Source organism: Macrotis lagotis, chromosome 1 (genome assembly GCF_037893015.1).
Source record: "Macrotis lagotis isolate mMagLag1 chromosome 1, bilby.v1.9.chrom.fasta, whole genome shotgun sequence".
Lineage (NCBI taxonomy): Eukaryota > Metazoa > Chordata > Mammalia > Peramelemorphia > Peramelidae > Macrotis > Macrotis lagotis.
In genome coordinates, this window is record NC_133658.1 from 599,601,018 (window position 1) to 599,628,845 (window position 27,828).

The 27,828-nt window shown below is 39.3% G+C and overlaps 2 protein-coding genes across 5 annotated transcripts in view; one reads left to right on the forward strand and one right to left on the reverse strand.

Moving 5' to 3' along the window:
- The window catches only part of LIMS2 (LIM zinc finger domain containing 2), a 93,503-nt gene extending 81,308 nt beyond the window's left edge, over positions 1–12,195 (forward strand). For all 4 annotated transcript variants that reach the window (XM_074214924.1, XM_074214923.1, XM_074214925.1 and 1 more), the window contains 4 exons: positions 3,102–3,194; positions 8,033–8,081; positions 8,232–8,307; positions 9,349–12,195. In XM_074214924.1, coding sequence (XP_074071025.1) covers positions 3,102–3,194; positions 8,033–8,081; positions 8,232–8,307; positions 9,349–9,496 — 366 coding nt within the window. In that variant the 3' untranslated portion in view covers positions 9,497–12,195. The remainder of the gene's footprint in view (positions 1–3,101; positions 3,195–8,032; positions 8,082–8,231; positions 8,308–9,348) is intronic.
- Positions 12,196–16,147: 3,952 nt separating this feature from the next.
- MYO7B (myosin VIIB) overlaps positions 16,148–27,828 on the reverse strand; it is a 152,651-nt gene continuing 140,970 nt past the window's right edge. Inside the window, exons 42-48 of the mRNA XM_074214928.1 lie at positions 26,736–26,823; positions 24,892–24,998; positions 23,416–23,601; positions 21,074–21,190; positions 19,177–19,260; positions 18,593–18,712; positions 16,148–17,435 (exon numbers count right to left, since the gene is read on the reverse strand). Of these exons, the coding sequence (XP_074071029.1) occupies positions 17,346–17,435; positions 18,593–18,712; positions 19,177–19,260; positions 21,074–21,190; positions 23,416–23,601; positions 24,892–24,998; positions 26,736–26,823 (792 nt within the window). The 3' untranslated portion in view covers positions 16,148–17,345. The remainder of the gene's footprint in view (positions 17,436–18,592; positions 18,713–19,176; positions 19,261–21,073; positions 21,191–23,415; positions 23,602–24,891; positions 24,999–26,735; positions 26,824–27,828) is intronic.

Below are 27,828 nucleotides of genomic sequence, written 5' to 3' on the forward strand. Positions count from 1 at the left end.
TTTTGGACTGGAAGCCCCCAAAGAGACCTACCTTCCATCTTCATTCTTCCCCATTTACCCGTAGTTTTTATTGTCCTGGGTTAGACATTTTTTTTCCTTGTATTTCTTTGAGTCTTGCTTAATAAATGTTAACTGAGTTGAAATTACTCTTTTGCTTTTTCTACATGGGTTATCTGCAACTTTAAACAGAAAAAAAACCCCTTCTGCTTGGTCCCCTTCCCACCTAAGCTCTCAGGAGGCATTGTAAACTTTGCTAAGGGAATGAAATCTCTTGAGGAACCTAAAATGTTAGATCTCCATTCCTTTAATTTTCTAATGCATTCCAAAGCCAAATACAGAAAGATCTCAGATTATTTGGATCACTACTGCCCCTGCTTCATCACCGATAATTGAGAATTATCTTTGTGTACTTACAAAAAAATACATTCAAATTTTGACTTGTACTAATATCTTAAATGGATCAATTACAAATAAATTCATTGATTGGCTTAGCTGCTTATTCAGTTCAGACTATGTGTTCATTTGAACTAAGTGGACCCAGAAGGAATCTATATATTGATTTGCCTCTTGTTTAATGACAGAAAGCCTAGTTTTCAGCTGCTCCTTTTCTCTAATCCTTCTAAGTCTTGGTTATTAGGTCCTACTAGCCCATCAAAACAACACCTGTTGGGACCAACCACATGACTACATTTTCCTTCCAAATAGTTCCTAGAATCTTCAGACTGAAAGAGATCTTCCCAAGGTCTTCTGACTTCCAGACAGTGGGAAAGCATGCCCAAGATTAGACACTAGTCTAAGCAAGCTGGGTAGGTTTGAGTCAGAAGTCTTTTGTTTGACTCTGAGAGCCCTGGATGACTTTAGTAAGTCCCTTAAACTCCCTGAGCCTCAAATTCTTTACTTTCAAAATATGAATGATAATATATTTGTGCCACCCACTCATTACTGGGTTGCAGTGAAGAAATTGTTTTGTAAACTTCAAAATATTTCATAAATGTATGCTATTATTGCCTTACCTCTATTATCCTTCCAACTCAAAAATCCTATGATTCAGCAAAGATGTTACACAAATCTATCTCAATAATGGAGCTTTGATTTTACAAGTGATGTAGTCTTTGCTATATAATAACAGAATTGAAAATAGACACACAATGAACCAACAAGCAGATCAGAATCCATTCATCCAAATGAATTTTGCCTCCTTTAGTGGCATATTAGAAGGTTAGTTACTCATTCCAGAGAGGCTGCCATTTTTCAGGACATTTTGGAAATTCCTCCTAGGATCACAGATCTTAACCTTAGAGAATATAAATATTTAAATTCCCTAATTTTCCAGTTAAGGAAACTAACTGCTCAAGGGTGCATAGGTGAGGGGGTATATAATGGAGATAGGTTTCTAACTATGATTGCAAGTTCAGAGTTTTTTGCAATGGCCCACATTTTTTTTTTAATGCCTTTCAGAGTCAGACTGTTCTCCCCAATCTCCCAGAAGGAATTTCCTTTGTGACTCTTGTCAGTATTGCCCAGCTTCATTACTTTCTTGTTTCACCTAGACTTGGCTCTGAATGAATTTTGACTGTTTCTAAAATTCAAATCCATCTTCAAAGGATGTTGATTTGCTTCCAATGAAAAAAGTCAAGGGTTGATAGTAAAGAGAATATTCTTCATTGGATGTTTAGCTTCTTGACAGCAGGGACTGTGTGGTGTTTCATCTTTATACCTGAGCACCTGGTACAGAAACTTTTTATTTTCTTGGTGTAGACCAGAGAAGGAGAACCTTTTTTCTGCTAAGGGACATTTGGATATTTATAACATCATTCTTAGGTTATATTTGGTCAAACACTTAATTCACCCTTAAAAAGCACCTAAAGTTTTAAATTTCAAGTCCCTCTGAAGTTGCCTTGGCAACACCAGATTATTACTGCCTGCAGGCTGAAGGTTCCCCACCCTTGGTGTAGGCAATTCTCCACCTCCAAAGATATGGATTAACAACTCTTTTGTAATTTATGCTGTTAGATTCCACTGGGACAATGAGATTAAGTGATCTGTGTGTGTGTGTGTGTGTGTGTGTGTGTGTGTGTGTGTGTGTGTGTGTGTGTGTGTGTGTGTCAGAGGTGGGATTTAAATCTTGGTCTTCTTGACTCCCAGGCAGGCCTTTTCCATGCCCTGTTGCCTCTTTGCATAGCTACACATTGGTACATTTTTAATGAAATGAATTGGGACAGTATTTCAGGTTCTGAAGGCAATTCTGAAGTTCACTTAGGTTTTAAAAGTATTATAGTCATCAAAGGCATCACTGTGACTTGCTGTTCAGGTATGTTTGACTCTCCATGACCCTATTTGGGATTTCCTTGGCAAACATATTGCAATGGATTGCTATTTCATCCTCCAGCTAGTTTTACAGATGAGGAAACTGAGGCAAACAGGATTAAATCACTAGCCCAAGGTCACACAGTAAGTATCTGAAGCTGGATTTAAACACAATTTTCCTGATTCTAGGGCTGGTTTTCTATTCACTGTGCTACCTAACTGTTCTATAATTACAAATTGCCAAATAGTTATTTATTGCATTAGTTGAGAGAGTTTTCCACACTGCTTGGAATGACAGGCCTAGGACAAAAAAAATTAGTCATTCTCATTTGTTTGGGATTGTCTTTGAATTTTAATTAGCCATTCAATCTTGGTCTACATAGTCACAAGTTACTAGGAATAATTGCAATCATATGTGGCTCCTAAGGATTTGTTCTATATAGGGCCTACCTTTCCTTCCTCCAGACAATACAGCTCTCTCAGATCCACAAATAGCAGGTAATTTAAAAGTTCCAGAGTCTGAACCAAAGCTAAGTGACATCCTAGCCAGCTCTGTCTATTACTAACTTTGTGACCATGAGAAAGTCTTTGAACCACTTTGAGTACCACTTCTCCATCTGTCAAACTAGACAGCCTTAGAGACCCCTTGTAGTTACGGATTTATGACTCCATAGAAATTTCCTTCAAGTTGTAACCAAGGAGTTCTCTTATTAGTTATATCTCTGGCACTCACAGGAATGGGTGGGTACCTTGATTCTCAGAAGAATGACGTTATTTGCTTTCTTCCTCGTCAGCATTTTGTCTGTGCCAAATGTGAGAAACCATTCCTGGGTCACCGTCACTATGAGAAGAAGGGCCTGGCATACTGTGAGACACATTACAACCAGGTAAGCTTGACCCACCATGAGAAGACCACCATCACTAGGAGATAAAAGGACTATTTGGAGGGTGATTTCTTGGATTGAACCAATCAAATCAGCCTGGGCCCCTGAGGGGAAACCTTAGACACTCTGAGTGATTAAAATCCATTCAGTCATTGAAAGATTGACAGAACCCTTGTTCTGTGCCCAGCATTTTTCCAGTTATTGGAAAGACTTATAAAGAAAAGCCTAGGTCTCAACCTTTAAGGAGTTTGCAACATGTCTAGTTGGGAAAACAAGACTTTTAAAAAATGAAAATATTAGAAAACAAGATAAGGAAATATATGCTAAGTTATAGTTCATAAGTACCACTGAAATTTTTGAGATGGTATGAAATGGACTGTTGTAGGATCCAAGGAAGACTTTTTGAAGGAAGTGGGTCACAAGTTGGACCTTGAAGAATTTGGACATGTAGACAGAAGAAAGAAGGTCATTCCATGTATTTGGAATAATTTGAGCAAAGACATGATGGTTAGAAAGTGTATAATATGTTTAGAATACTCTTAAGGGACCAGGTCGGTTAGAACAGGGGGGTTCTTGTTATAGAGTTAATTCTAAAGGGTGTTGAACACCAGATTGGGGAATTTTATCTTTATCTTATGAGTAATGGGGAGCCTTTGGATATTTTTGAGCAAAGACTGACATGACAAAAGTACTTTTTAAGGATGATTCTTTAATAGCTATGGGCTGGGTAGATTAGAAAGAGGGCAAACTGGGGGTAGGTGCAGGCTAAAGTGATGAGGACATAGATTAATAAGACCTTTGTCCGAGAGCTGAAGCACTGAATGACACAGATTGGAATCAATCTTGGTGGTTTCTCCCAAAAATCTCTTTTTGTCCAACAGCTCCACCCTAACATCCTCCTGAGAATAGCAGAATTTGGCTTATGGCAAGTTTTCTACCACAAAAGGAAAAGGGACCTCAGTTCCCATGTAAATAAGGCCTAATACTATATTAAACATGGGATAGGATTTATTTCACTGAGCAGAGATAGAGAGCTCATACCCAAGTCCATAAAGTCAAAACTTCTCTCCTTCCCCATCTAGTGATTTGTCCCATCTCCAGCAAGAACTTAGATAGTTCTCTGACTTCTAGTACTTTCCTGGAGTTGAATCCTCTTTTCTGCCTCTAACAAATCAAATAAGAGTCATATAATTTGTCCTTTCACCAGGAAACCTTTTTCCATAATTAGAAACTCTTTGAGTTTATCCACCCATTCTCTATCAGGATAAAACATTTAGGGTCATAGAGAATTAATCCTTTTCCTTTGGACCTGCACACTCACATCCCTAATGAAGGGTACAAGAACACAAAATCCTATTTCGGTATCTCATAGTGGCATGACTTTTTGAAGACAGGAGTACAAAATCTTATAAGATTTTATGATACTGGAAAGGTTTCAAATAAAACTTTACAATAGGTTCTATCTGTCCTCTGAGGATTAGCCTGGTTAAACATAGAGATAATATCACCAGTTGACTAGACACTTAATATTCATCCTTTGGTCATGGAAATATCCCAAACAAAGAAAAATACACAATGGCTGGTAGACCCATATGGTTCTTTTTTTTTTTTCCCCTGCAGTGACTGGATAGGATGCAGGAAGTTACATAACTTTTAAGATAGTCTGTAAATATAAAATTATTTGTTGGTACTCTAAATGTGACATTCACTGACTAACAAGTGGATATATTGTTGGAGGGATCAAATCATATAAACCTTGACATTTTCTGTAAAAAAAAAAACAACTTGAAGACACAGGGCAGCTAGGTGGCACAGTGGATAGAGTATTAGCCCTGGTGTCAGGAGGACCTGAGTTCAAATGTGACCTCTGAACTTAATACTTAGCTGTGTGACCTTGGGCAAGTCATTTAACCCCATTGTCATGTATAAAAAACTCTGGAGACAAAAGGATGTTGTAGCTAAATGGAAGGATGGTTCTTAGATTCTCCTTGGAGAAGCAAAAGAAGGAAGTGGTTTTATTATGTGGCCAAAGTCAACAAGAAATATAATTTCATGAGATATTATTTAACTTGTATTGCAGTGCTCACAATAAGCATTTGCAAAAAGGCCACTATGAAGTGTATACAGAGAAATAAATACAGAATAATTAAAACATGTATACTTCATGTGCCAGTGGCTTTTACCGAGGTTGAAAAGATAGAGGAAGTTCAAAGAAGAATTTTTTCAAATTAAAACAATAAACTTAATACTTTAATATTTGATGACTTTACTGTGAAGATGGGCATAGGAAATTGCAATCAAAATGTATCTGAAACTAGTGGATAGAGTACTGCGCCTGGAATCAGGAAGATCCATCTTACTGAAGACACTGGACACTTAACTCTCAGATAATCATTGATAAAATGAGCTGGAGAAGGAATGGCAAATCACTCTGGTATCTTTGCCAAGAGAACCCCAAAGGGGGTCACAAAAAATCAGATGTGCTGAAAGATGATTGAATGATAACAGATTCAAGAGTAAGGCACACTATACAGGAGACTTGCCTTTTACATCATTAATATTATCTTCACAAAGAGAAATGGGAGTCTCTAAATATGAAAAGCAAAAATGCCACAAAGTGAAACTGATTATATTTTAACAAATGGGGTGACCCTCCAATGGGGGAGTCATTTCTCTATCATCTTTCTATGCAGCCAGACCAGTGGCTTCTAAGAACAAAGACTAAAATCAATACCGAATTAGAAGAAAAACTAAAAGTGAGAAGATATGACCTTAAATTCAAGCATATCTAACCTGGCCTGTTTTCTAGGGAAGGGTGAGACTCTGTATTCTTACCCTTTTTAAACAATTCCTACTTTATAAAGGAAGTTTAAGCTAAATAAAGTAAGTGCTATAATGAGAAAATTTAAAAAAACAATTGCCAAAGTTTCTTCCTCTCTAGTCTGTCACCTCTCCAATATATTCTCTACATAGCCTGTAATTTGCTACTCCTAAAGCTCATACTGGTCCATATTGCTTTCTTACTTAAAGAATTTCACTAGCTTCAGTAATAATAATGATGATGATGATGATGATGTTGATACTAGCTAGGCTATTTTATGGAGAACTCACACAGGGCAAGGACTCACATGGAGGTCAGAAGAAGGGCTACAAGGACACTTTGAATGTCTCTTTGAAGAAAGATTGGTATCATTGTGAGACATGGAATACATTGGTACAGGATGGTGTGCCCACATCAATGATGACAAAGTAGAAATGCAGTAGATCAAAAGAAACTAAGAGATGGCAAATTTAGAGACATCTCTATCCCAAATGTTCATATGGACTATGTGTGCCCAACTTGAGGTCTCTAGAGCCTTCAGAGCTCATATTAGACTGATTAACCTCAGTTGGACAAAATGTATATTGGTCCCAACAGTGTACTGTCATTTTGATCCTCTTTGAGTACAAAGGACAACAACATCGATGACAACAGTGAATAGAAAGTCTGATTGAGGGGTGGCTAGGTGGTGCAGTGAATAGAGCAGTGGCCCTGGAGTCAGGAGTACCTGAATTCAAACCTGGCCTCAGACACTTAATTGGAAATCAGGAAAACTAAGTTCATATTCTGCCTCAGATATTTACTAGTCCTATCATTTTTATTTAAAATTTAAAATCCATAATAATCATTGCTATTATCATCATCATCATCATCATCATAATTCCTGTTACCTTTGAGAGAAAATATAAACTTCTTACTTATACATTGGGACCCCAACCTCTCTTTTCAGACTGGCTCTACTCCCCCTTATGCACTCTATAGTCCCTCAACTTGGATCTCCTGCCTCCATGCCTCCTTTCAGAGGATCATAGAGCTAGAGCTAGAAGGGAACCATCAGAAGCCATCAGGTCCAGCTACTTCATTTTATTGATGGGTAAACTGAGGCCCACAGAAGTGTACCAGTTTGTTCAAGGTTGAACAGTTATTAAATATCAGAGACAGGATTTTGTATGGTCTACCTCTGTTCCCAGTAAGTTCTCTATTACTAGTATTTTCACCAGAATCCAGGTCCTCATCTCATGTCTTGATTCCTAAACAACCCTGTTTCCTCCCTCCCAGCCTATTCAATCCTGCATATCTGGGTCTGATATCTCTTGCCAAAACTCTGATTGCATTCTGGTTCCCTTTTGTCTGCTGTATCTACACCAGGAGCCTAGCTAGCTGGATCCACTACTAGCTGTCCTTCCTAGCATCATTAAACATTTTTCTTGCTTCTTCTTCATGGGGTTTCCTCTACCTTATGAAATAAGATAGTTCAAGGTGAATATGATAAAACAGAAAAGTAATCCCTCTGCTATCTTTTGCCCAAGTGATTTCAAGGGGACCTTCTGAAAACATTATTTCCCGCTTCCTTTTTTAATTGATATTTTATTTTTCCCCTGCTTCCTTTTTTATCTGTTGCAGGAGACTGACTGATAGTGGGAAATTCAAGCAAGATGGTGGGGGAAAGGAAGGGAGATTAGGATAGGTTAGGATGTTAGAGCTAAAAGATCCCTAAGAGTTCGTCTCCTCCATTCTCCTCATGGGTCAGCACTCAGAAAATGAAGAATAAACAGAAGGAGAAATGCTTTCCAAAAATCTGTCAAATGGGGATATGATGGACTTCAAGGCCTGGTGTGTGTGTGACTAGAAAGGAACATGAGAGCGAGTATTCAGAGGATGAAACTGGGGGTGCGAGGAGGTTTCTACAGGGCTTCTGTGAAATGTCTATTTCCTACTCCTTGCAGCTGGTGGTTTGGGATAAGATGAATGGCTTCATCTGCCCCAAATAACTCCCCATTGTGTCTGCTCTGCCCCACAGCTCTTCGGGGATGTCTGCTACAACTGCAGCCACGTGATCGAGGGAGATGGTAAGACCCGTTCTGTCCTCTCCAGGTGTCCCTTCCCTCTGGGCTGCCCTGGCTCTCTGCACATCTGGCCTTGCCGAATCCAGAGTGGGGATCTGGGCCCTTGTTGTTCAGCTTTAACATAATTTCCCTCTGTCTGGGTTCCTTTTGCAGTGGTGTCAGCTCTCAATAAGGCTTGGTGTGTGAACTGCTTCTCCTGCTCCACCTGCAATATTAAACTCACACTGAAGTAAGTCCCTCCCGGCGGTCCAGCTCCTCAGGAGTAATTCTTTCCAGGGGATAGGGAGAGGGAACAGGTTTGGGCCTGTGACTTCAACAGGATGGGGAACTCCAGATAAATAAACACAGTCTACCAATGCAAATCGGCCCCTTCTCTTCAATTTAAAATCTAGAGAGTTCCCTAGAACAGAGATGTCAAAATTATTGTAACTCCTGAGAATGGTCTGAACCAGATCTAAATGTAATTGGGAGAATTCTAGCGAAATAAATAAAAATACAATGTAGCCTAGATGATGTTAATTGGCAGTTTTCTGAGTTTGACACCTCTTCCCTAGAGAGTTAATTGACCCACCCAGGGCTACACAGCCAGTATCTATTAGGGGTGGGACTTTAACTCAGGCAGGGACAAATATATGTAAGCAATGACTCATCTTACTGCACCTTACCTGACTTTCTCCTGTCTCTTATGTTTTCTACAAGCCCTTGGTTGGTCTTTTTTCACAGGGAACCCTGGAGGTTTGGGAGAAGGCCACTGAGGGACCCCATCAAACAAGTGTCAACCAGGGGCCAAGGGATCACATTTTCCTTTTTGCTGACTCCAGTATTTGCTGCTGGACAAATGTTAGAGAATAATAATAAAATAACAACAGCTAGCATTTATTTAGTGCTTTTTTTTAAAAGGATGACAGTCAGTCTGTGAAGTAGGTGTTAAATGATTTTCTTAGGGTCATATAGCTAATAAATGTCTGAGTCAGGATCCAAACCCAGGTCTTTCTGGTTCTAAATCCAGTGTTTTTTCTATTACATGAAGCTGCCATTCAAAGACCTTCTGAGGAAGGCGTCACCTTATAGAATAGCAGGGGATGTAGGAACAGGTGGGAGATAGCAGGTGTCACTCCAGACAAGAGCAGAGGGTAGAGGAGCAGCCTTGAAGATGAATGCAGATGTATGAATTCAGAAGGAAAGTTTTCTTGAATTAAAATGTAGAATGTCTCACAGCAGTGATTTTTGAACTCTGTCCCTAATGGTCAAAATGTTTCCCTTCCCAAAGGAACAAATTTGTGGAGTTTGACATGAAGCCTGTCTGCAAGAAATGCTATGAAAAATTTCCTCTTGAGCTGAAGAAAAGACTGAAGAAGCTATCTGAATTGGCCTCTCGGAAAGCTCACCCCAAGTCTGTGGACTCAAATTCTTTCTGAAAAGCCTCTGCTGGGATTGTGTCCTCACTATTGCCATGATGACCTCTTCTTCCCTGTCTGCTCCTCATTTCTGCTCTTCTTTCTATCTATCTTCTCTTCTCCTCTTCCTCCTTCTCTTGCTTCCTCCCCACCCCCATCCACATCTGTTGTCCTCTTCCTGCCATCTCTCACACGCTCTGGGCTCTGAAGTTCTAGGAGCACTCATTGTGGCAGAACCTTTTGAGGCCTGAGGAAATAGAGGAAAGGGAGAGGATCTAGGAAGTGGATGAGACCTCCATCATAATGAGTCTCTGACATTTCCCAACTCTAGTTTCTATGACCCTTTGAGGGTTTTCCAGCAGCTTCCAGTTTGAGATTAAACCACCCAGCAAGTAGGAATACCCCTGAGTTCCATTTGCTGTTTGGAATTGCATCATACACAATTGAAGCCCTTATTTATGAACCCAACCAAGAAGCCTTTGTAAGTCATGGCTCCTTTTCCCTTCATCCCTTTGGAGATCTTACAGTTCAGTGGGCAATAGTCTTCCCATTCATTACCATTTGCCTGAGAAATTCCCTTCTTTTAGGGTAGGGATTCTTGACTTGGAGTTCACAAACCCTTAATGAGTCCATGGAAAGATTTCAGGAGGTTAATAGACTTGAATGGGAAAATATATATCTTCCCCCTCATATAATTGATGTCCTTTGGGAATTATATATATTTTATACATTTAAAAATATAATCCTTCAAAGGGTTTCACCAGACTCCCCAAAGTGTCCATGACTTAAGAAAACGTTAAGATCCTCTGTTTCAGAGCCACAGCAGACTCTGTTCAGATGCCTAAAACCAGTGATGAAGTGGTTTTCTCACTCCCAGAGCCTTGGCTATCTTGCAGCTGATGAGGCCCAATTAGATTCAGTTTAATTAAATGAGTATTCATTGAGCCTGCACAGTCCTATCCTAGAGGGTATGGCCAGGAGAAGGCAAAATAACTGTCTTTTATTTACAAAGTGCTCCCTCCATTTTACATAGCACTTTTCTTGCAATAACATAGTCCTTTCCCCCAAAGAGAACATGGTCCAGTTGGGAAGACAAGACATTTAGGAATTTATACCTCCTAACAACAGGGAAATGAAAGTTTGTGGGCTGCCAATACTAAGTGCTCTAGGAAGACAGTAAAGACAGACAGATAGACAGATCAACATGGACTGGGGTTCTGAGGAAAGAAGGAAGCATGTCCTGGTTGGACCTGGAAGGCTGAATAAGCCTTGGATAGGTGAAGAAGCAGTGGATGCTGAAAGTGGTAGGAACAGGAATAAACATAGCCTTCAACTACGCCATGGCAAAAAGCTAGATCCTGTGATGTCCGGGTGTCTACATCACGGAACCCCTGGACCAGAAAAACCAGCCTGGGCCCAAAGGATGATGTACCCAAGAGGGGATGTTGGCCTCAAGTTGTTCCTAACATGCCCATCTGCCCATTGACTTTCTTCAAGGTCCCAGCAGGAGTTAGTTTATCCTCTCTGGAATTTCAGTCAGATCCTATAGTGTGATGTGGAGCAAGTGAGTTTGGCAGGAGAGGAGGGGATGGGGGAAGAGCAAGAGAAAAGAAGGAAATTTCTGTAGGATTGACAGAAACCTACAATCCATCTATTGCCAAGTACTTACTGTGCACCTTTTTGTCTTTATTTTTTCCCAAAGACTACTTGCTTGAGGAGGGTGAATGGGTGAAATAAATGATTAGCCCATGGTTAGATTCATTTGGTCTCCAATATGAATTCCTTATATTGGAGACAGGACCCACCCTTTTCCTATCCCATGTTGCTCAAAACAAGAACATCATAGTGTATCATTACAGAATGAAAGAGCTGAAAGGGGTCATCAAGTCCAAGCCCTTTGTTTGACAGATGAGAAAAATGAGGCATAGAGAGAGAGGAAGGGATTCACCTAAGGTTAAAGGGTTAGGAAGAGACAGATATAGGTCTTCTAATTACCAAATCTGCACTATGCTAGCTCACTGTAATGAAACCTGCTATCTGACCCCTTTACTTTTCATATTTTGAGATTCCTATTTATTATTATTATTTGCATATGGAATTCACTTGGTTATAAAGCATTCATATGCACTGATTTTGCTAGTCCAGGCTTCCTTCTCTCTAGTCAATTATATCAGGACAGATTTCAGTTGGCTTAGATTCAAGATAATTTTTTTTATAATGGAGAGTTTTCTCTGGCCAGAGAGAATGTTAAGTTTAAAGAAGCCTTATGTGTCCTCATATTTTATCCATTCTTCAAGTGAGGGAAACTGAGACCTGAAGAAGTTAAGTCACTTGTCCAAGATCAGATGTCTAGTTAGTTCCAGAACCAGGTCTAGAATCCAGGGCTTCTGATTCACAGTCCAAAGTTCTTTCCATTGTATGGCAATGATAGATATCTGGCCTGGAGTAAGAACTATTGTTTCACACTGAGGAAAGCCAGTACTCAGCTTCATAGATGCTTTTATGTAGAGACTGACCTTAGTGCATTGTCACAAGGAAGGGAGAAAGAATATTTCCATTATGTCCTGAGTGGTGGACTCCTTTGTAAATGTTGGTTTGAGGTCACTGGACCTATGCACTGTATTCCTGGATATACCAATGTTATCTATCAACTATGACACTTGAAATATATTATGTAATTCATTTTCATTGCTTTGCACAATAAAAATTTACAGAACCTACCGGTTGTGAACTCCTGAAATGAAATGTCTTGGAGCTCCGGCAGAATGTTCACAATAATCCCTATCTCTGACATACGTAGTAAGTGAAGTTACTTTCAAGGGCTCGTGCTTAAGAGTCCAATTATAATGATACCTGACTGTTCCTGCTGTAGCAATGACTTATCCTATAAGAGGTACCAGTCACTGATTCTGCCCAGATACATGAAAGAAAGGGAGAACAACTGTGAGATAAATGTGGCAGAGGGGAGGAATATTGAATGTTTTCCATTCAAGTAGTATGAAAAATAACTGGCATGCCTTAGGAAAAGAGAACTAGAAATTCATTTGGGACTACTCCTCTCACCAAAGAAGTTACTCTGGATAGACAGTCAGACTGGGATTATTATCTTCAACACAAGAAGTTGAAGATGTCCAATATTGTGGAGTCTCTGCAGCAGTGGAAGGGAGAGATACTAAAGAAAGAGGAGGAAACCAAAAGACAAATAACTAAGAATAAATCAAAAGGTTGAAAGACTAAAAGTTCAAAAGAGAAAGGTCAAGCAAAAACATGGCTCCCAAACAGATAAAATAAAAGAGAGGATCATAAAGAAAAAAAATAATGAGCAAAAATTTAAAGTCAGAACAACATCCTGCAATGAAAAAAAGACATACTTTCAATATGAGACATTTGAGGTATTTTTGCAGAATAGAGATGATGAGAATATTTGATTTACAAAAATCCCCCAAACAAAATCAGGTAAATAATGAAAAGTTGTTCAGTTGTGTCTGACTCCTTTTGACCCCTTTTGGGTTTTTTTTTTAGGTTTTTGCAAGACAAACGGGGTTAAGTGGCTTGCCCAAGGCCACACAGCTAGGTCATTATTAAGTGTCTGAGATCAGATTTGAACCCAGGTACTCCTGACTCCAAGGCAGGTGCTTTATCCACTACACCACCTAGCTGCCCCCTTTTGGGGTTTTCTTGGCAGAGATACTATAGTGATTTGCCTTTTCCTTCTCCAGTTCATTTTATAGATAAGGAAACTGAGGCAACAGTAGTTTGCCCATGGTCACCCAGCTAGTAACTGTCTGAGGCTGGATTTGAATTCAGGAATATGTCTTCCTTACTCTAGGCCTGGTGCTTTATCCACTGTATCATCTAGCTGCTGCCCCCAAAATAGTGAGTAGTTAATATTTATTTAGTGTTTTAGAGTTTGCAACATACTTTACATCTATAATCTCATTTGATCCTCAGAACAACTCCGTGAGGTAGGTGCTATTATTGTTCCCATTTTATAGTTGAGCCTGGAAGAAGGTAAATGATTTGTCCACTGTCACGGACAAATAAGTTTACAAGGCAAATATACACTTAGGTCTTCCTTCACTTTATCCATCAGATCACACCGTTGCTTCATCAAAAGAGGACTAAATAATGAAACCAAGTCTTTCATGTTATGAGTTCTTTAAATAAAAAGAAATTGAACTAAGAAGTAAAAGGGAAAAAGGGCAGTAGAAAAAGGAGTCTCAGTTTAGTAGGGGAATGTAAAAGATAGTACTAAAGGCAGCTTGGAGTTGGTGGGGAGGGAGGTATGTATTAGTAGTAAGAATCAACAAGGGGTATGAGATATCTAGGGGATATTTGCACATTAGAGACCACCTTCTTCTTTTTTTATTTTTTTAAAGAAAGTGTTGTACTTCCCGGATCTATATATTATCTCTGGAGAGTGAATATGAGTTCTTAAGATTAGCCAGCTCCCAGAGATTTAGGGATGAGATTGAACTAGAGCTAAACTAATCTGGTCTTAGAAATAATGTGTAATCTTGGGTTGGTCCTTATCCTTTCTTTTTGAAGAGAACCAAAATGACATCACTATATTGGAGTCAAGATAAAGTGTTTCTGATTATGGCTGATCAGATCAATTTGAATTAGGAAGACTCTATCACAGGTGGAACACAAATAGTCCAAGTAACTGACCTTGATGCTGTTTTGAAAACATTGCTGAAAACTTCATGCCAAAAAGCATGGGAGCAAACATACAGCCCTGATCCACTTTATTAGTGATTGGGAAAACCTGAGAACATCATTCATCGTGAAATTGATATACAACCCTGGTGACCTTCTCCTGACACACAAATTTTGCCATAATTTCCCATAAATTCTCATGACAGAATGTATCAAAGACCTTGGTCATATTAACAAACAACATGTACAGATCTCTGTTTTGCTCCAGGAGTTGTCTAGCTGCAAACACCATTCCTTGGCCCTTTCTGAAGACACACTAGCTCTCCAGTAGTTGACCATCTTCCAGGTTAAGGAAGACGGTTACCTTCCATAGTAAGGGCAAAGGAAAGACCAGACCTCATAACTTAAGATATAGATCAACTTCCATCATATCCCACTTTAATGTTACCTCCCTCATTATTACTTTAATAAATGAGGTATAGTAGAAAAGAGAGTATGGATAAAGATATCTAAATGCAATAGCAAAAATGGGATAGAGGAGGGAATTAATTTGTTACTTCAGAAGTTATATCCTCATGACAGAGACAGAAAGTATAAAGAACAAGTAAGGATATAGCTCATGTATTGGAAAGTAAAATTATAATAGGCTAGAAAGAGGAATAAGGAGGACAAAGCAAAGGAAAACTTGGAAAATAGTGCCCCAAAAGAAGATTATTTGAGGCCCTTAGAATTTGGATGAAGGTGGGGGAAAAATGAACCATTTAGCTTAAAATGGAAAGAGAAAGGAAAGGAAAGGAGGGAAATAGATAAGAAGAAAGAAAACATCAATTTAAGCAAAACCAAGGAACTTGAGGAAGGATGAATATATGGGAGTGGAGGTATGCTGTGGTAATAGACTAATATCTTTTTTTTTTTTAGATTTTTGCAAGGAAAATGGGGTTAAGTGGCTTGCCCAAGGCCACATAGCTAGGTAATTATTAAGTGTCTGAGACAGACACTTAACCTAACCGCCGCTGTAATAGACTAATATCAAAACAGCATAGGAAGGGGACAGCTAGGTGGTGCAGTGGATAGAGCAACAGCCCTGGAGTCAGGAGTTCAAATTTGACCTCAAACAATTAATAATTAACTAGCTGTGTGACCTTGGGAAAGCCACTTAACCCCATTGCCTTGCTAAAAAACCTCCAACAAAACAAAAAAACAGCATAGGAAACTAATCATGGAAGCAAAATGCTAACCTAAAGAAAAAGAGGGTTAAAGCAAATCAAAGGAAATAAATGAAAAAAAAAAACTAACTAGATAAACTTCAAATATAAATGAGAGAATCAGAATGGACAAGAAAACAAAATTGTTATATAAAACAATTTGTTATACAAAATTTGTTTATAGAAAACAACTTGTTATATAAAGAAACACACCTAAAATTGAAGGCATATAGAAAATGAACAAAAAAGACTGGAACAAAATTTACTATGAATCAGGTGATCTCAAAAGTGATTAAAATCACTCTCAAAGTAAAAACAAAAATTCATAATGTTGAGAGATAAACATAGAAATTACATATATATGGTACCATTGTAGATAATGCAACAATATTAATACTAAACATATATCACTAAATTCATAAAGGATTAACTGAAATCCAAAATGACTGACATCACACAATAATTGTAGGAGATTTTAATATTCATGCTCAGAGTTGGAAAAATCCTAACAGAAAGATAATTAAAAAGGAAATATAGAATTAAGCAAACTGATGAAGAAGTTAGATTGGAAGTACTCCTGGCATCTTATGAATGGGAGCATTAAAGAATATACTTCTCAGGTTTATATGATACCATGACAAAAATTGACCATGTGATAAAATGCAAAAAATACCCCAAACAAACAAATAAACCACCCAAAAAACTCAACCCAAAACAGAGATAGACTACTGTGGTGTCAGGAATTTGCATATGAAGAAATTACAAAGATATGATTACCATTAAATTAAATTTTATTCAATTAGGCATCAAGTACTTACAGCATGTATGTTCTTTTTAGCATTTGGGGACACATGAAAAACAGTCCCACCCTCAAGGAGAGTACATTTTACTGGGGGACTTAATATTTATATAGTAAATACAAGATAACTTTTGGAGGGAGAGAATTTTTAATCTACTGGTGGAGGACAGAAGGAAACACCACCACTAGGAATATTCCTATATTGAACCTTGAAGTAAGATAAAGATTCTAGGAGAAGGACATAAGGAAGAGGTAAAGTCTAAGGACAGCCCAGGCGAACACAGGCATGGAATTCTAAGCAAAGGGAACATCTTGGTTGTAATAAAGAGTGTAAAAAAGGAATAATGTGAAATAAGTCTGAAAAAATATGCTAGAACAAATTTGTGAAAACTTTAAATATTAAGGTAAAGAATGTGTTATTTTATCCTACAGGCAATAGGGAGGCACTGAAGATTTCTAATCAAGTAAATGAAGTTATTAGATCTGTACTTCAGGAAAATTATTTTGGTAGCAGAGCAGAAGTTAGATGGGAGAGGAGAGAGACTAGAAAGTTAGATACTAAGAGTATTAGGAAACTATTTCAACTGTCCAGGTGAGAAGTTATAGGGGCTTAAACTAGGGTGGTGGTTACTAGAGGCAGATGAGAGAGACACATGTGGAAGTCAAATCAATAAGTCGTGTTGACTGATTGGATATGGGAAATAAATGAGAAAGAAGAAATGAGGATGATTTTGAAGTTGTAAATTGGAGATTAGAAAGAGGGTTTTATCTTCAAGAGAAATAGGTAAATTTGGAGGACAGTTGGGTATTGTGTGGGAGGATAATGAATTCTATTTTGGACACATGGAGATTCTAGGAAGATACCAGATGGCAGGTAGTGTCCTTCTTAGCAGCAGCCTGGACTCCATGGATGTCTGAGAGGGCACTGGATGTCCTTCCACCATTCATGGGGTGGTCACTTGCTGTTCCTCATTCCACCCCCACCCTCAATCCCAAACCAAGGACATCCTTCACTTTATGTTGATTGTCCTGGTGCAAAAGTCCTAGTTAAGGCTCTGTCTGAAGTCAGTCCAATCCAGGACAAGGAAACTGGAGAAATAAGAAGTAAAACGGGGGCAACCTTGGATTCCTCTGGGGGATGAGAGGTGTTGTCCATTCAGCAAGGCTGAGGTAGATGGGTTGTTGAGACCTCAGCCAGTGTCTCACCTCAGCCTGAGATTTGTAAATTCTTCTGCTTGTTCACCACATTCAGGAGCAGCTGCACATAGGAGGTCAGTAGGTCATCCATCTTATAGCCCTGAGTTGGGAGACACAGAAGGGACATAGAGTGATCAGGGTGACCCAGGAGGGAAGGGGAGGCTGGGAGAATGCATCAATGAGCCCCAGGAGCTGGGAAGGGATGGGACTTTACAACAACCCTGGGAAGTAGGCCTTTATTATACTAGGTTTACAGTGAAGGAAATGGACTTGCCCAGTCACTTGCCCAGTCATACAACTCAATAGTATCTGAGGTCAGATTTAAACTCCACTCTATCTGTGTCACTGTACCACTGAGCTGTCCTGGGGGAAGATTTTTCATGCAACAAACATTTCATAGGATATATATTCAATTAAATGTATATATTCCATTTATATATATTATACTATAATGTGAAATGCATAATCCTATAATATCCTATTGATATATTATACATAATATATATTCAATATGTTTATTAGACAGTGGGGATATACACAAGAAAAGTCCTTGTTCTAATGGAGCTTTCAGAATAGTATAGAAATAAAACATGATCACATGGCAGGTAGGTGATGCAATGGATAAAACACTAGACTTGTAGCCAGGAAGACTCAAGTTCAAATCCTGTCCCAGACACTTACTTTCTTTGTGACCTAGGCAAGTCATTTAACTTCTCTCAACCTCAGTTTTTTCCTCTGTAAAATGAGGATAATAACAGCCTCTAGCTACATTACAGTAGTGTGGTGAGGATCAAATGAGGTAAATGCAACCTTAAAGTGCTCTATAAAATATCAGCTATTAATATTAATATTTGAAAGGAATTTCTGCTCCACACTTGGGGGAACCATTACCTACATAAGTCACCATATTTCTTTGTATGGAATAGGTACTTAATTAGGGTTTGTTGAGTGAATGAATGAGAAAACAAAAATGACTTGAGCTAATTGGGAAGTCATGGAGCTTTGAAATTTCACCATGGTTAGTTTTGCCCATGGTTATTTCTCCTTCACCAAACCTATCTCCAAGTTAATGATCTCAGAGAAGGACAAGGTAAATTCGAATTTTATCTCTTTTTCCTGATCCTATTCCTCCTTTGTGTCCTCTTGGACACAAAGCCAATGCATCCTTGCCCCGTGCCCTCCCTTTCCTTCCCCACACCTCCAGAGCCCCTGGTATTCAGAGGAGTCCCTTGAATGTCAACCCCACTGTGGGCTCACCAGAGAAGTCTCACACAGCAGTCGATTCCCCCTTATGAGATTCCCGAGCACCAGGTGGAAGTAGGTGCTTCCACTGCTCCAACTGGAGATTTTTGTAAAGGGGTAGGTGTTAAGGAGCTCCTGCAGGGAGAGATAAGGAAAGAAGAAAGAACTTCAAGGACATAAGGTTAGGGGAAGGGGTTTGGGGTGTCTTGGAAACTTAAGTAAAAATTTTGGGCTGGCAGTCAGGAGAGCTGGCTCTTCCAGGTGTGTCCTTGGACTGGTTTTTAACCTATCTGAATCCCAGTCCATTAAATGGGGTCATTTTTATCAATTCTAATTATCTGGCAGGGTGTCCTAGGCATCTCTCCTGAGCCCAGAGCCTAGATTAGTATACCCTACACCATCTTACTCCTCTTCCTCCCCTTTCTCTTCCTCCCCACTACTAAGATTGGGGCATCAATGCTCCCTAATTGGGAAGGATAGTGTTCTGTATAGAGCAATGTTCCCCTTCCACCTCCCCGCCCCAGACTTGGTAGTTGTTTTTGTTCAATCTTTGACATCCTATGATTGGAAGATCTAGTTAGGTTAAAGGTCTCTCTGACCTTGGTCTTGGGATGGATGAGCTGCAGTCCATGCTTGTTGATGGCAATGAGGATGATTTCTGGGTAAGAGGGCTCAGAGCTTTGCTGGAATAGAGAGATGAAAAGGAGAAGAGGAAGTTACTGATATCCTTTATTTTGTCCCCTAACCATTTTTTCCCAAATCAATTAAGACAGACAACTTGGGAAAGAATTGAGTATAGCACTGTCCTGCTTTGTAGCTCCTTGTGTGGCTCACGTGGGCAGGGTCAAGCTCTTAGTCTCCAGTCCTAACAATCCAGTGGTTGACAGAGAAGGGGGTGTCAAATCATATTTCCCTTTTCTCCCCCCGCCCCTACAAACTCACCTCCATTTATATTTAGGAACAGAGTGGTCACATCCATATTCTCTGTCATCCAGAAAAAGCTTAGAGAAGCACACACAGTCATACACAAAGTCACCCCCCAGTCACACCCCCCCCCAACTTCCTCAAAACCTGTTGGTGTCTTTGCAGGAAAAAGATAGGATTAATGGAAGGAGGCTTCGATTATAAACTCACTGAGGACTGTGTGGCTCCTGATGTGTGCAATAGAAAGAATTCTTTCCTTAAAGATCTCAGGTTTCATTATACCCTGAACAAATGAATTATTGATCATTTATAATACAGTGGGAGCTTGCTTTATATACAGTCATGGAACATGGACATGTATTCTTTGAACTGATTTATTCATTAAGTGGCTTAACAGGTTTTACAGCTTCTGGTACTATTGTTTTCATATGAAACCAGGGTTTTATAATACCATTTTCTGAATTGTGATATCAAGGAAACTGGGTTTTGCTTTATTTTTAATTGAATAATTAGTTTGATAATTTATATTTGCAAATTATGAACTTTAAACATGGAGAATGACTATTTGAAAACATTTTTTTTAAATGCAGAATACAAGATGTAGGATTTAGATTCCAGCTCTGATACTGCCTATGTAGCTTTAGACAAGTTGCTTAATCTCTTAGGGACTCAGTTTCCTTATCTGTAAAATTAGGGGACTGGATTGTTGTTGTTAAGTCATTTCAGTCATGTTCAACTCCTCCTGATCCCATTTGACATTTCTTGGTAAAGATCTCACTTGGGGTTTCTTGGAGTGGTTTGCTGGTTCCTTCTCCAAGTCCAGATGAGGAAACTGAGGCAGGATTAAATAACTTGTCCAGAGTCACTCCGCAGTAAATGTCTGAGACTGGTTATATCACTTCTAGGGTCCTTTTCAGTTCCAAATTTCAACTCCATGTAATAGTATGTAATGTTTGACAATCAACTTAACTTCTCTGATTACCAGTGCAAATTCACAGTAATAATTCTTTAATTATCCATTCACTCTTATGTTGGGGGGGATAATCCTCTACAAATGAGTCATCATCATCATCATCATCATTATTATTATCTTCTTTGTCTCCCCACTACTTAGCATAGTTCCCAGCACATGAGTATCAATCAACAGTCAGTCAGTAAATATATACTATATATCAGTTTCAGGGTTAAGTGTAGGAGATAAAGGCAAAAAGCACTGTCTGCTCTCCAAGAACTAGTTTCCTAATGGGAGAGACAATATGCAAATAACTAGGTTCTAGCAAGATGTATACAGAGAAGGAATAGGGAATCTGCAAGGAAAAGACATCAGCACATGGGGGAGATGCTTAAACCATCAATTATTATTTTTTTGGTTGTTTTTTTTTGCAGGGCAAATGAGGTTAAGTGACTTGCCCAAGGCCACACAGCTAGGTAATTATTAAGTGTCTGAGACTGGATTTGAACTCAGGTACTCCTGACTCCAGGGCCAGTGCTTTATCCACCTAGCTGCCCCCATCAATTATTTTTTAAGTGAATGGGAGGATCAGAACTAGTGGGCTCTGAAATGGAACCTACCTTCACCTCGAAGAAGGCTGACCCAAAGGTGGGCCATCGGTAAATCAGCTTTAGGAAAGCCACCTTGGCTTCATCCACTGTCTTATCTTGGTACTTATTGTAAGCAGCAAAGATATTCTGTAAAGGAGAGGGATGCAGGGATATGAGTGTGGGTGAGTGAGAACCACTTAGGCAGAGACTGGAGAGGATGCTCTATCATGTTGGGCTTCATGAACCCATGAACCCCAAGAGATTGGGAAGACTGACCACATCTAACCTATATTAGTAAATCTGACAGCAAAGTTCAGACTCACAACCCAAGTATTCTTCACTTTACAGGAATCATTACCTCCTCTTTTTCATTATTTCTGTAAATCTCTTTAAAAAATGAAATCTTCTTTGAGTTTTTGTCTATAATCTTTTTCTGTTCTATTATCTACATGGAAATGAATTTTATTATGGGAATGGTAGGGTATTATTTTCAGAATAAAAAAATTAAAAAATAATTTCTCTTTCTATTGGTAAGGTTAATGCTCACTACTTGCAAGCTTTAAATGTCTGTTTCCTACAGTTCTCAAAAGAAGAAACTATCAGCAACCATATGAAAGATTGTTCCAAATTACTAATAATAAGATTAAAAACACATCAAAACAACTCTGGAATTTTAACTCAAACCCAGCAAATTGACAAAGAAATCCCCCACAATGGGAATAATAAATATTAGAGAGGCTATGGGAGAGAGAGAGAGAGAGCACTCCTGGTGTGGTTTGATTTGATCCGACCATTTTGAAAACCAATCTAGATTTATGGTTGAAAATGAAAATGTGCTGATGTTCGTGCCCTTTGACCCAAAGATTTGACCATTGAGCATACACCTCCAAGGAGGACAAAGAGAAGGATAACATCACTATATTCATAGCAGTGCTTTTTAAAGTAACAGAGACCAAGAAACAAACTAGCTGTCACTTAATTAGAGAATGGAACAAAAATGTAATGGAATATTACTACACTATTACAAAAAGATGAAAATAGAATTCAGAGAAGTGTAAATTGATATAAAGCAAAGTGAGCAAAACTAGGAAAATAATATACATGGTACCAACAACAATGTAAATAGAAACTATAGTAACAATAACAAAATCTTGAATGCTGATTAATTATAATAACCAAACTTGATTGAAGAAAGAGATGAGGTTTTTCTTCCTTTTTGTTCTGATTCTTTTTTTATAACAAGATTAATATGATAATGTTTATTCATATATAACCTATATTAGATTACTCACTGTTGAGGGAAAGGAGGAGGGAAGGAATGGAAGGAAAAAGATGTGGAACTCAAAACCTTACCAAAAAAATGATTGTTGATAACTAATTTTGAATGTAATTGGAAAAATAAATAAATATTTTTTAAAAGAAGAAAAAAGAAAGAGATGAGAAAATGTACCTCTTTTCCCTTTGCAGAGGAGGGGGACAATGGATGTAAAGCACTGCAAATACTGGTAGACTTGACTGATGTGTTGATTAGTCTTTCTGAACAAATTTCCTCCCTTCTTTCCTCTTCCTTCTGCTCTTTCTCCTTTCCTTTCTTCTCATCCTCACTTCCTTTGCTCTTTTCTTCCTTCCTTCCTTCCCTTCCCTATTCCCTCCTTCCTTCATTTCCTTATTTCTTGCCCCCCTTTCTTATAAAGGGAATCTCTGTGTAGGGAAGGGGAGAGGTATATATATTTAGAAATAAAGAGTGATGTATAAAAAAAATCTTAATCACTTTTACAGTTGAAAGAAAGAACTGGAAGATAGGAATTCTGAAGTTCTGTGTTCAAATCCCAGACTTCAGTTATTAGTGGCAATTCATTTAATCTTTTTTTGAGCCTCCATTTTCTCATCTGTAAAATAGGAATAACAATATTTCTACTCTGCTTCATAGGCCTTTAGGGACTGTGTCAATCTATTACTTGACTAATAATGTTTGTGTGTGTGTGTGTGTGTGTGTGTGTGTGTGTGTGTGTGTGTGTGTGTGTGTGTGTGTCTTGAGGGGCTGTATAGGAAAGCTTAAAGTTTAAGTGGGAACATCCACTGCTTTCTGATGATCTATTAGACCTTTTGAAAATGGGAAAATAAGATTCAATTTAGTTTATAGCTAACTTTTCAGAAATTTGTCTACTGTATAAAGCAAAGGATACTTGTACCTGGGAGGGACTTTAAGGATGGAATTGGGGACATGAGAGCAAATAAATTTTGAATAGAAATACTTCAAGACAGAGACTTGCAATCCCCCATCCCTTTCCTTTTCCTATATTCTCCCAGGTCAGTGGATTACACAGTGATCCTAGGGAAGGGATGGAGACTCCTAAAGGCAGAACAATGACCTTTTTCCATTCCTCTGAAGACATCAATTGGATCAAGTTTGCAGGCACCAATTCTTTCAGGATCTTGGAGAGAGTGGCTAGCTGGGACCTGTCATTGTCAAACTGGACCTTATAAATTAGTCCCGCAAGCTGAATGGCATCCTCTCGAGAGCACTTGTGAAACCCACGCAGGTATTTGGGCAGCTCCTGGCAGAGAGAGGCAGATGACACAGACAGATTGTAAAATTGAACATTTTCTCCTAATGTACAGGTGTCTGAAGAATGCTGGGCTTCTTAGCAAAACTGGTAAATGGAACTTTGTGCATGGCAGCCCTTCATGTCCCCACCAAGCTGCTGCTCCAGAACTCTCCTGTCTCTTCTCCTTACCAGTTGCTACCCCCACCCATCCCAAAAAATGGCTGAGAATTTCACATGTTAAGCTTCTTATTTTGTCTTCTCGTATTGTCTTTTCTCCCAGGGGATTTGTTCCTTAAAAATGGATCCTGGAGAAGAATGAATGATTCACCAAGGGTAGAATTTCAGCTGGCACAGGGCTCCCTTCTGGCACTGGGAATGAGAATGAATTGTCCCCACCTCTAAATGAAAGGACCCCAGACTCAGTTTTATCTAATTTTAGCTCAGCTGTGAATATTTCTATGCTGTGAGTTTGTGTGAATGACAGCTTCTCTGTCTCCCTTAGTGCAAGATATGGCTAAATTGTTTGACTCAGTAGGCATTCTTTGTGGCTTACAATTCATGTGCCATTCAAATCTCAGTGTATCACAAGCACGAGGGCCCCAGGAGAGCACAACCCTTGGTCCTAGTCCTGACTCTGTCACTAATAAGCCATGTGAAGTTGGGAAGTTCCTTCACCTCTCTGGTCCTCAATTTCTCCATCTATAAAGTAAGACTAGATGATCTTTAATTCTAATCTTTCATGATCTGATTTCCTGCTTCCTGTCCTCCCTTCAATCCACTGAGCTTATTAACACCATTCTATGCTTTCCAGGATATGTAGCACACCTTGCTTAACTGATCATAGTGGATCATCCAAGATGCCTTCTTTGCCTACCCCATCAAATCCCAATTCCTCTTCAAATTTAAGAGCCTCCACAGCTCCACAAGCCTCTACCAACCATGTACTCCCCACCCCTCCCATGTTCATTCCCACTTCAGTTTACACTATAACCTCCCAACTAGAATGCCCCACTCCCCACTCTAGCTTTTTTTCTATTTGTTCAAGTCTTACCTATCTTTTAAAGTCTATCTGAAAAGATTCATTTCCCTCCCTTTTTTCTTGAGTCTAAAACAGTATCTCATACACAGAACATGTTTAATAAAGGCTTGTTAAATGAATGAATCAATGATGGATAGCCACCTCCTTGAAGTTTCCCTTCATCACCCTAGCCGATGGTTCTTGCTCCCTCCACTAGAGTCCTACATAGGTCAGGGGTCTGTGATCCATCCCTAAGCGGAGTTGATGGGCAGCTCTTTTACCTGATGATAGTGAAGGATGGTGTCAGCATTCAAGTCTTTCCCAGGGGAGACATTCAGCCAGAGTTTCCTCATGAAGTACACATGGTATGACAGGGTTACTGTTGCCCCTGAGTGAATAAGGTCATGGCCATCAGCCAAAGGGGTCCAGGTCTTCCTGAAGCAGGCAGCCTTCTCAGGCCATGGACTCTAGGTAAGGTTCAACTCAGAGGATGCCCAGCCACCCCCATAGGAGCTGCTATATCCTTAGACTTGGTTTCATTTCAGGCCTCCTTGCCTCCTATCCCCACCCATGGTACTTTCAGCTCCCTTTGATATCAATTTCCTCTTTCTCCCTGCTCCCAAAGGCCATATGGCTTATTTATTCTTTAATTCAAGCAAGTGAATCAGTTTGGATTTGAAAATTGAAGTCACCCTTTGAGATCATTCAAATCCTACCTGACTTCATAGAGTCATAGATTTAGAAATGGAAAGGATCTGTGACTATCTAACCCAAAACCCCTCTCTCCATTTTGCAACTGAAGAAACTAAGGTCCCAGGAGATTCAGTGATTTAGCCAAGATCACATAAGTGCAGAAAGTAGCAGTCATAGATCTTTGAATTTTAAAATCCTACCACTTCAACTAGGCATTTTCTCCTCTGACCATTCTGACTAACAGTGATTCCTTCTTACCTAGAATTTCCCAAGCACTGCCTACCTGTATTATTCATATGATATTTAGCAGATGCTGTCATCCTAGCTAGGTGGTGAAGTGAGTGCTGGGCCTGCAGTCAGAAAGACTCCTCTCCCTGAGTTCAAATACTAGTTGGGTGACCCAGGGTAAGTCACATAAACCTGTTTGCCTCAGTTTTTTCATATGTAAAGTTAACTGGAGAAGGAAATGGAAAACCATTCTGATATCTTTGTCAAGAAAATGGTCACAAAGGGTCTGAAATGACTGACCAACAACAACAACATCACCTACCTTGTTAGGTGTGTAGCTATCTATAGATATCTATATGTATATCTATAACTATATCTATATCTATATAGGTATCTATCTACATACATAGCTTTGTCTTGTTTCCACAGCTAGGTTGTTAGCCCCTTTAAGAAGAGATTAAACTTTCTTCTATGTCCCCTCATCACTGAGCACATGATGAGTATTTGGGGTTGAGTAGTAAATCTTCACAGAATCATGGAGTGGGGAGGGTCCCTAGGGGTCAATTAATCCAGCTTCTACTTGAATCATGACTGATTCCTGAAGATTCTTCTATGTATCTTATATCTCAAGTGGGGACTCCCTAGGGCAGCTTCTTCCCACCTGCCCACTCCCCTCCATCAAAGCTCCCAGAGGCTTAGAGCAATCTAAGAGGCGGAAACATTTCAGCAATTGGAGTCCTGCACACCTCTTCAATGACTCCAACCAAGCCTTCAGAGGAACTCCTACCAATCAGTCAAGGGGGAAATAAACAGACATTTTCTCCCTCATCTCAGAAGATATTCATATGCACCCTACTGATTACTGATTCACAACCACACACTCCAATAATGCAAACTCAATCTGGTCCACTTCTATTCTTGAATCTGCAATCAGGGAACTTCTCTATAAAGGCCAAAATGATATTCTCAACTATCCCCTGGTCCTAAATACACTGGTCTGGGAGATAGGAACTAGGCTCTAGGATTGACTAACCATGTCCCTTACTTTTTTTAAATGGTAAATTAGGAGATTGAACTAGATGATCTCAAAGGTCCTTTGAAGTTTTAAAATTTTAGATTCACACATTTAACTTCTCTCAAGATGGAAATCTTACGGTTTCCACTTTCCACCCCTCTGAGGATAGATGACACCTCTTCCCTTTACCTTCTTTTGTGGGCTTTGTCTTTCTTATCCAGTCAGACACCTGCCTTAAGGAATCAAAGAAGAAGTCTTTTTCATTTTGGCTGATAACCTGGAAAGAAAGAGAAAATGTGAGATAATATGGCAGCTAAGAACGGTGTCAAACCCTGACCCCCAGGCAGCTCCAGGAATAGGCAGAAAGGCTAGGCCAGGCCCTGGGAGGTAAGAGAGTCTTCTGGGGGCACCAAGAACATAGTTCCCTGCAATGTTTTACTTGAATCTTGCTCTTCTATAGTGAAATCCCATCAAGAAAGTTGTGCTTAGTTCTGGGAGTCCCATTTTCTCCAGTCTACCCATCCAGATTTATTACATATTATTCCCTTTTGTCCACACTGGTCCGGCCAAGTTGACCTAGTGGCCATTTTTCATACATAGCACTCAATCCCTCCTGACTGTGCTTCTGTATAGACTGTGTACCCCACGCCTATAATTCATCTCTTCCTCATCTCTATTTCTTGATGTCCCTAACTTCCTTCAAAACTCAGCTTAGACATAGCTTCCTACATGAGAGCTTTCCTAACATTCTTTTGTTTTTTAGGTCCAAATTCTTTCCCTCCCTCTAGCCTTTCTCCTAACCACTGAGAAAGTGAAGTCATGCATAATAAATGTCCATATTAGCCATGTTGCTAAAAAAAGAAAAAGCTAGAAAAATAAAGTAAAAAAAACTATTTTGATCTGCACTCAGAGTGAAGCCTTTCCTAATTTACTTGTCCCACTACTACTTGCCCTGCTTTCTCTTCTACCCAAGAAGCAGGTAGGTAGTGCAGTGGGTCGAGTTCAGGGCCTGGAGTCAAGGAGATGAGTTCAAATGCAGCCTTGGACATTTACTAGTGTTGGACCAGTGGGTAAGTCACTTAATCCTTGACTTCCTTAGTTTTTTCAGTTATAAAATGGGAATAATAATAATAATAATAATAGAGTCATTGTAAGGAATAAATGAGATAAGATTTGTGAAGTTTAGCTCCTGGTTCCTGGTATGTACTTAAATATCTGTTATCTTCCTTCTTTCCCTCACTAACCACCCTTTCCACATCCCTTCTATTTTTACTATATACAT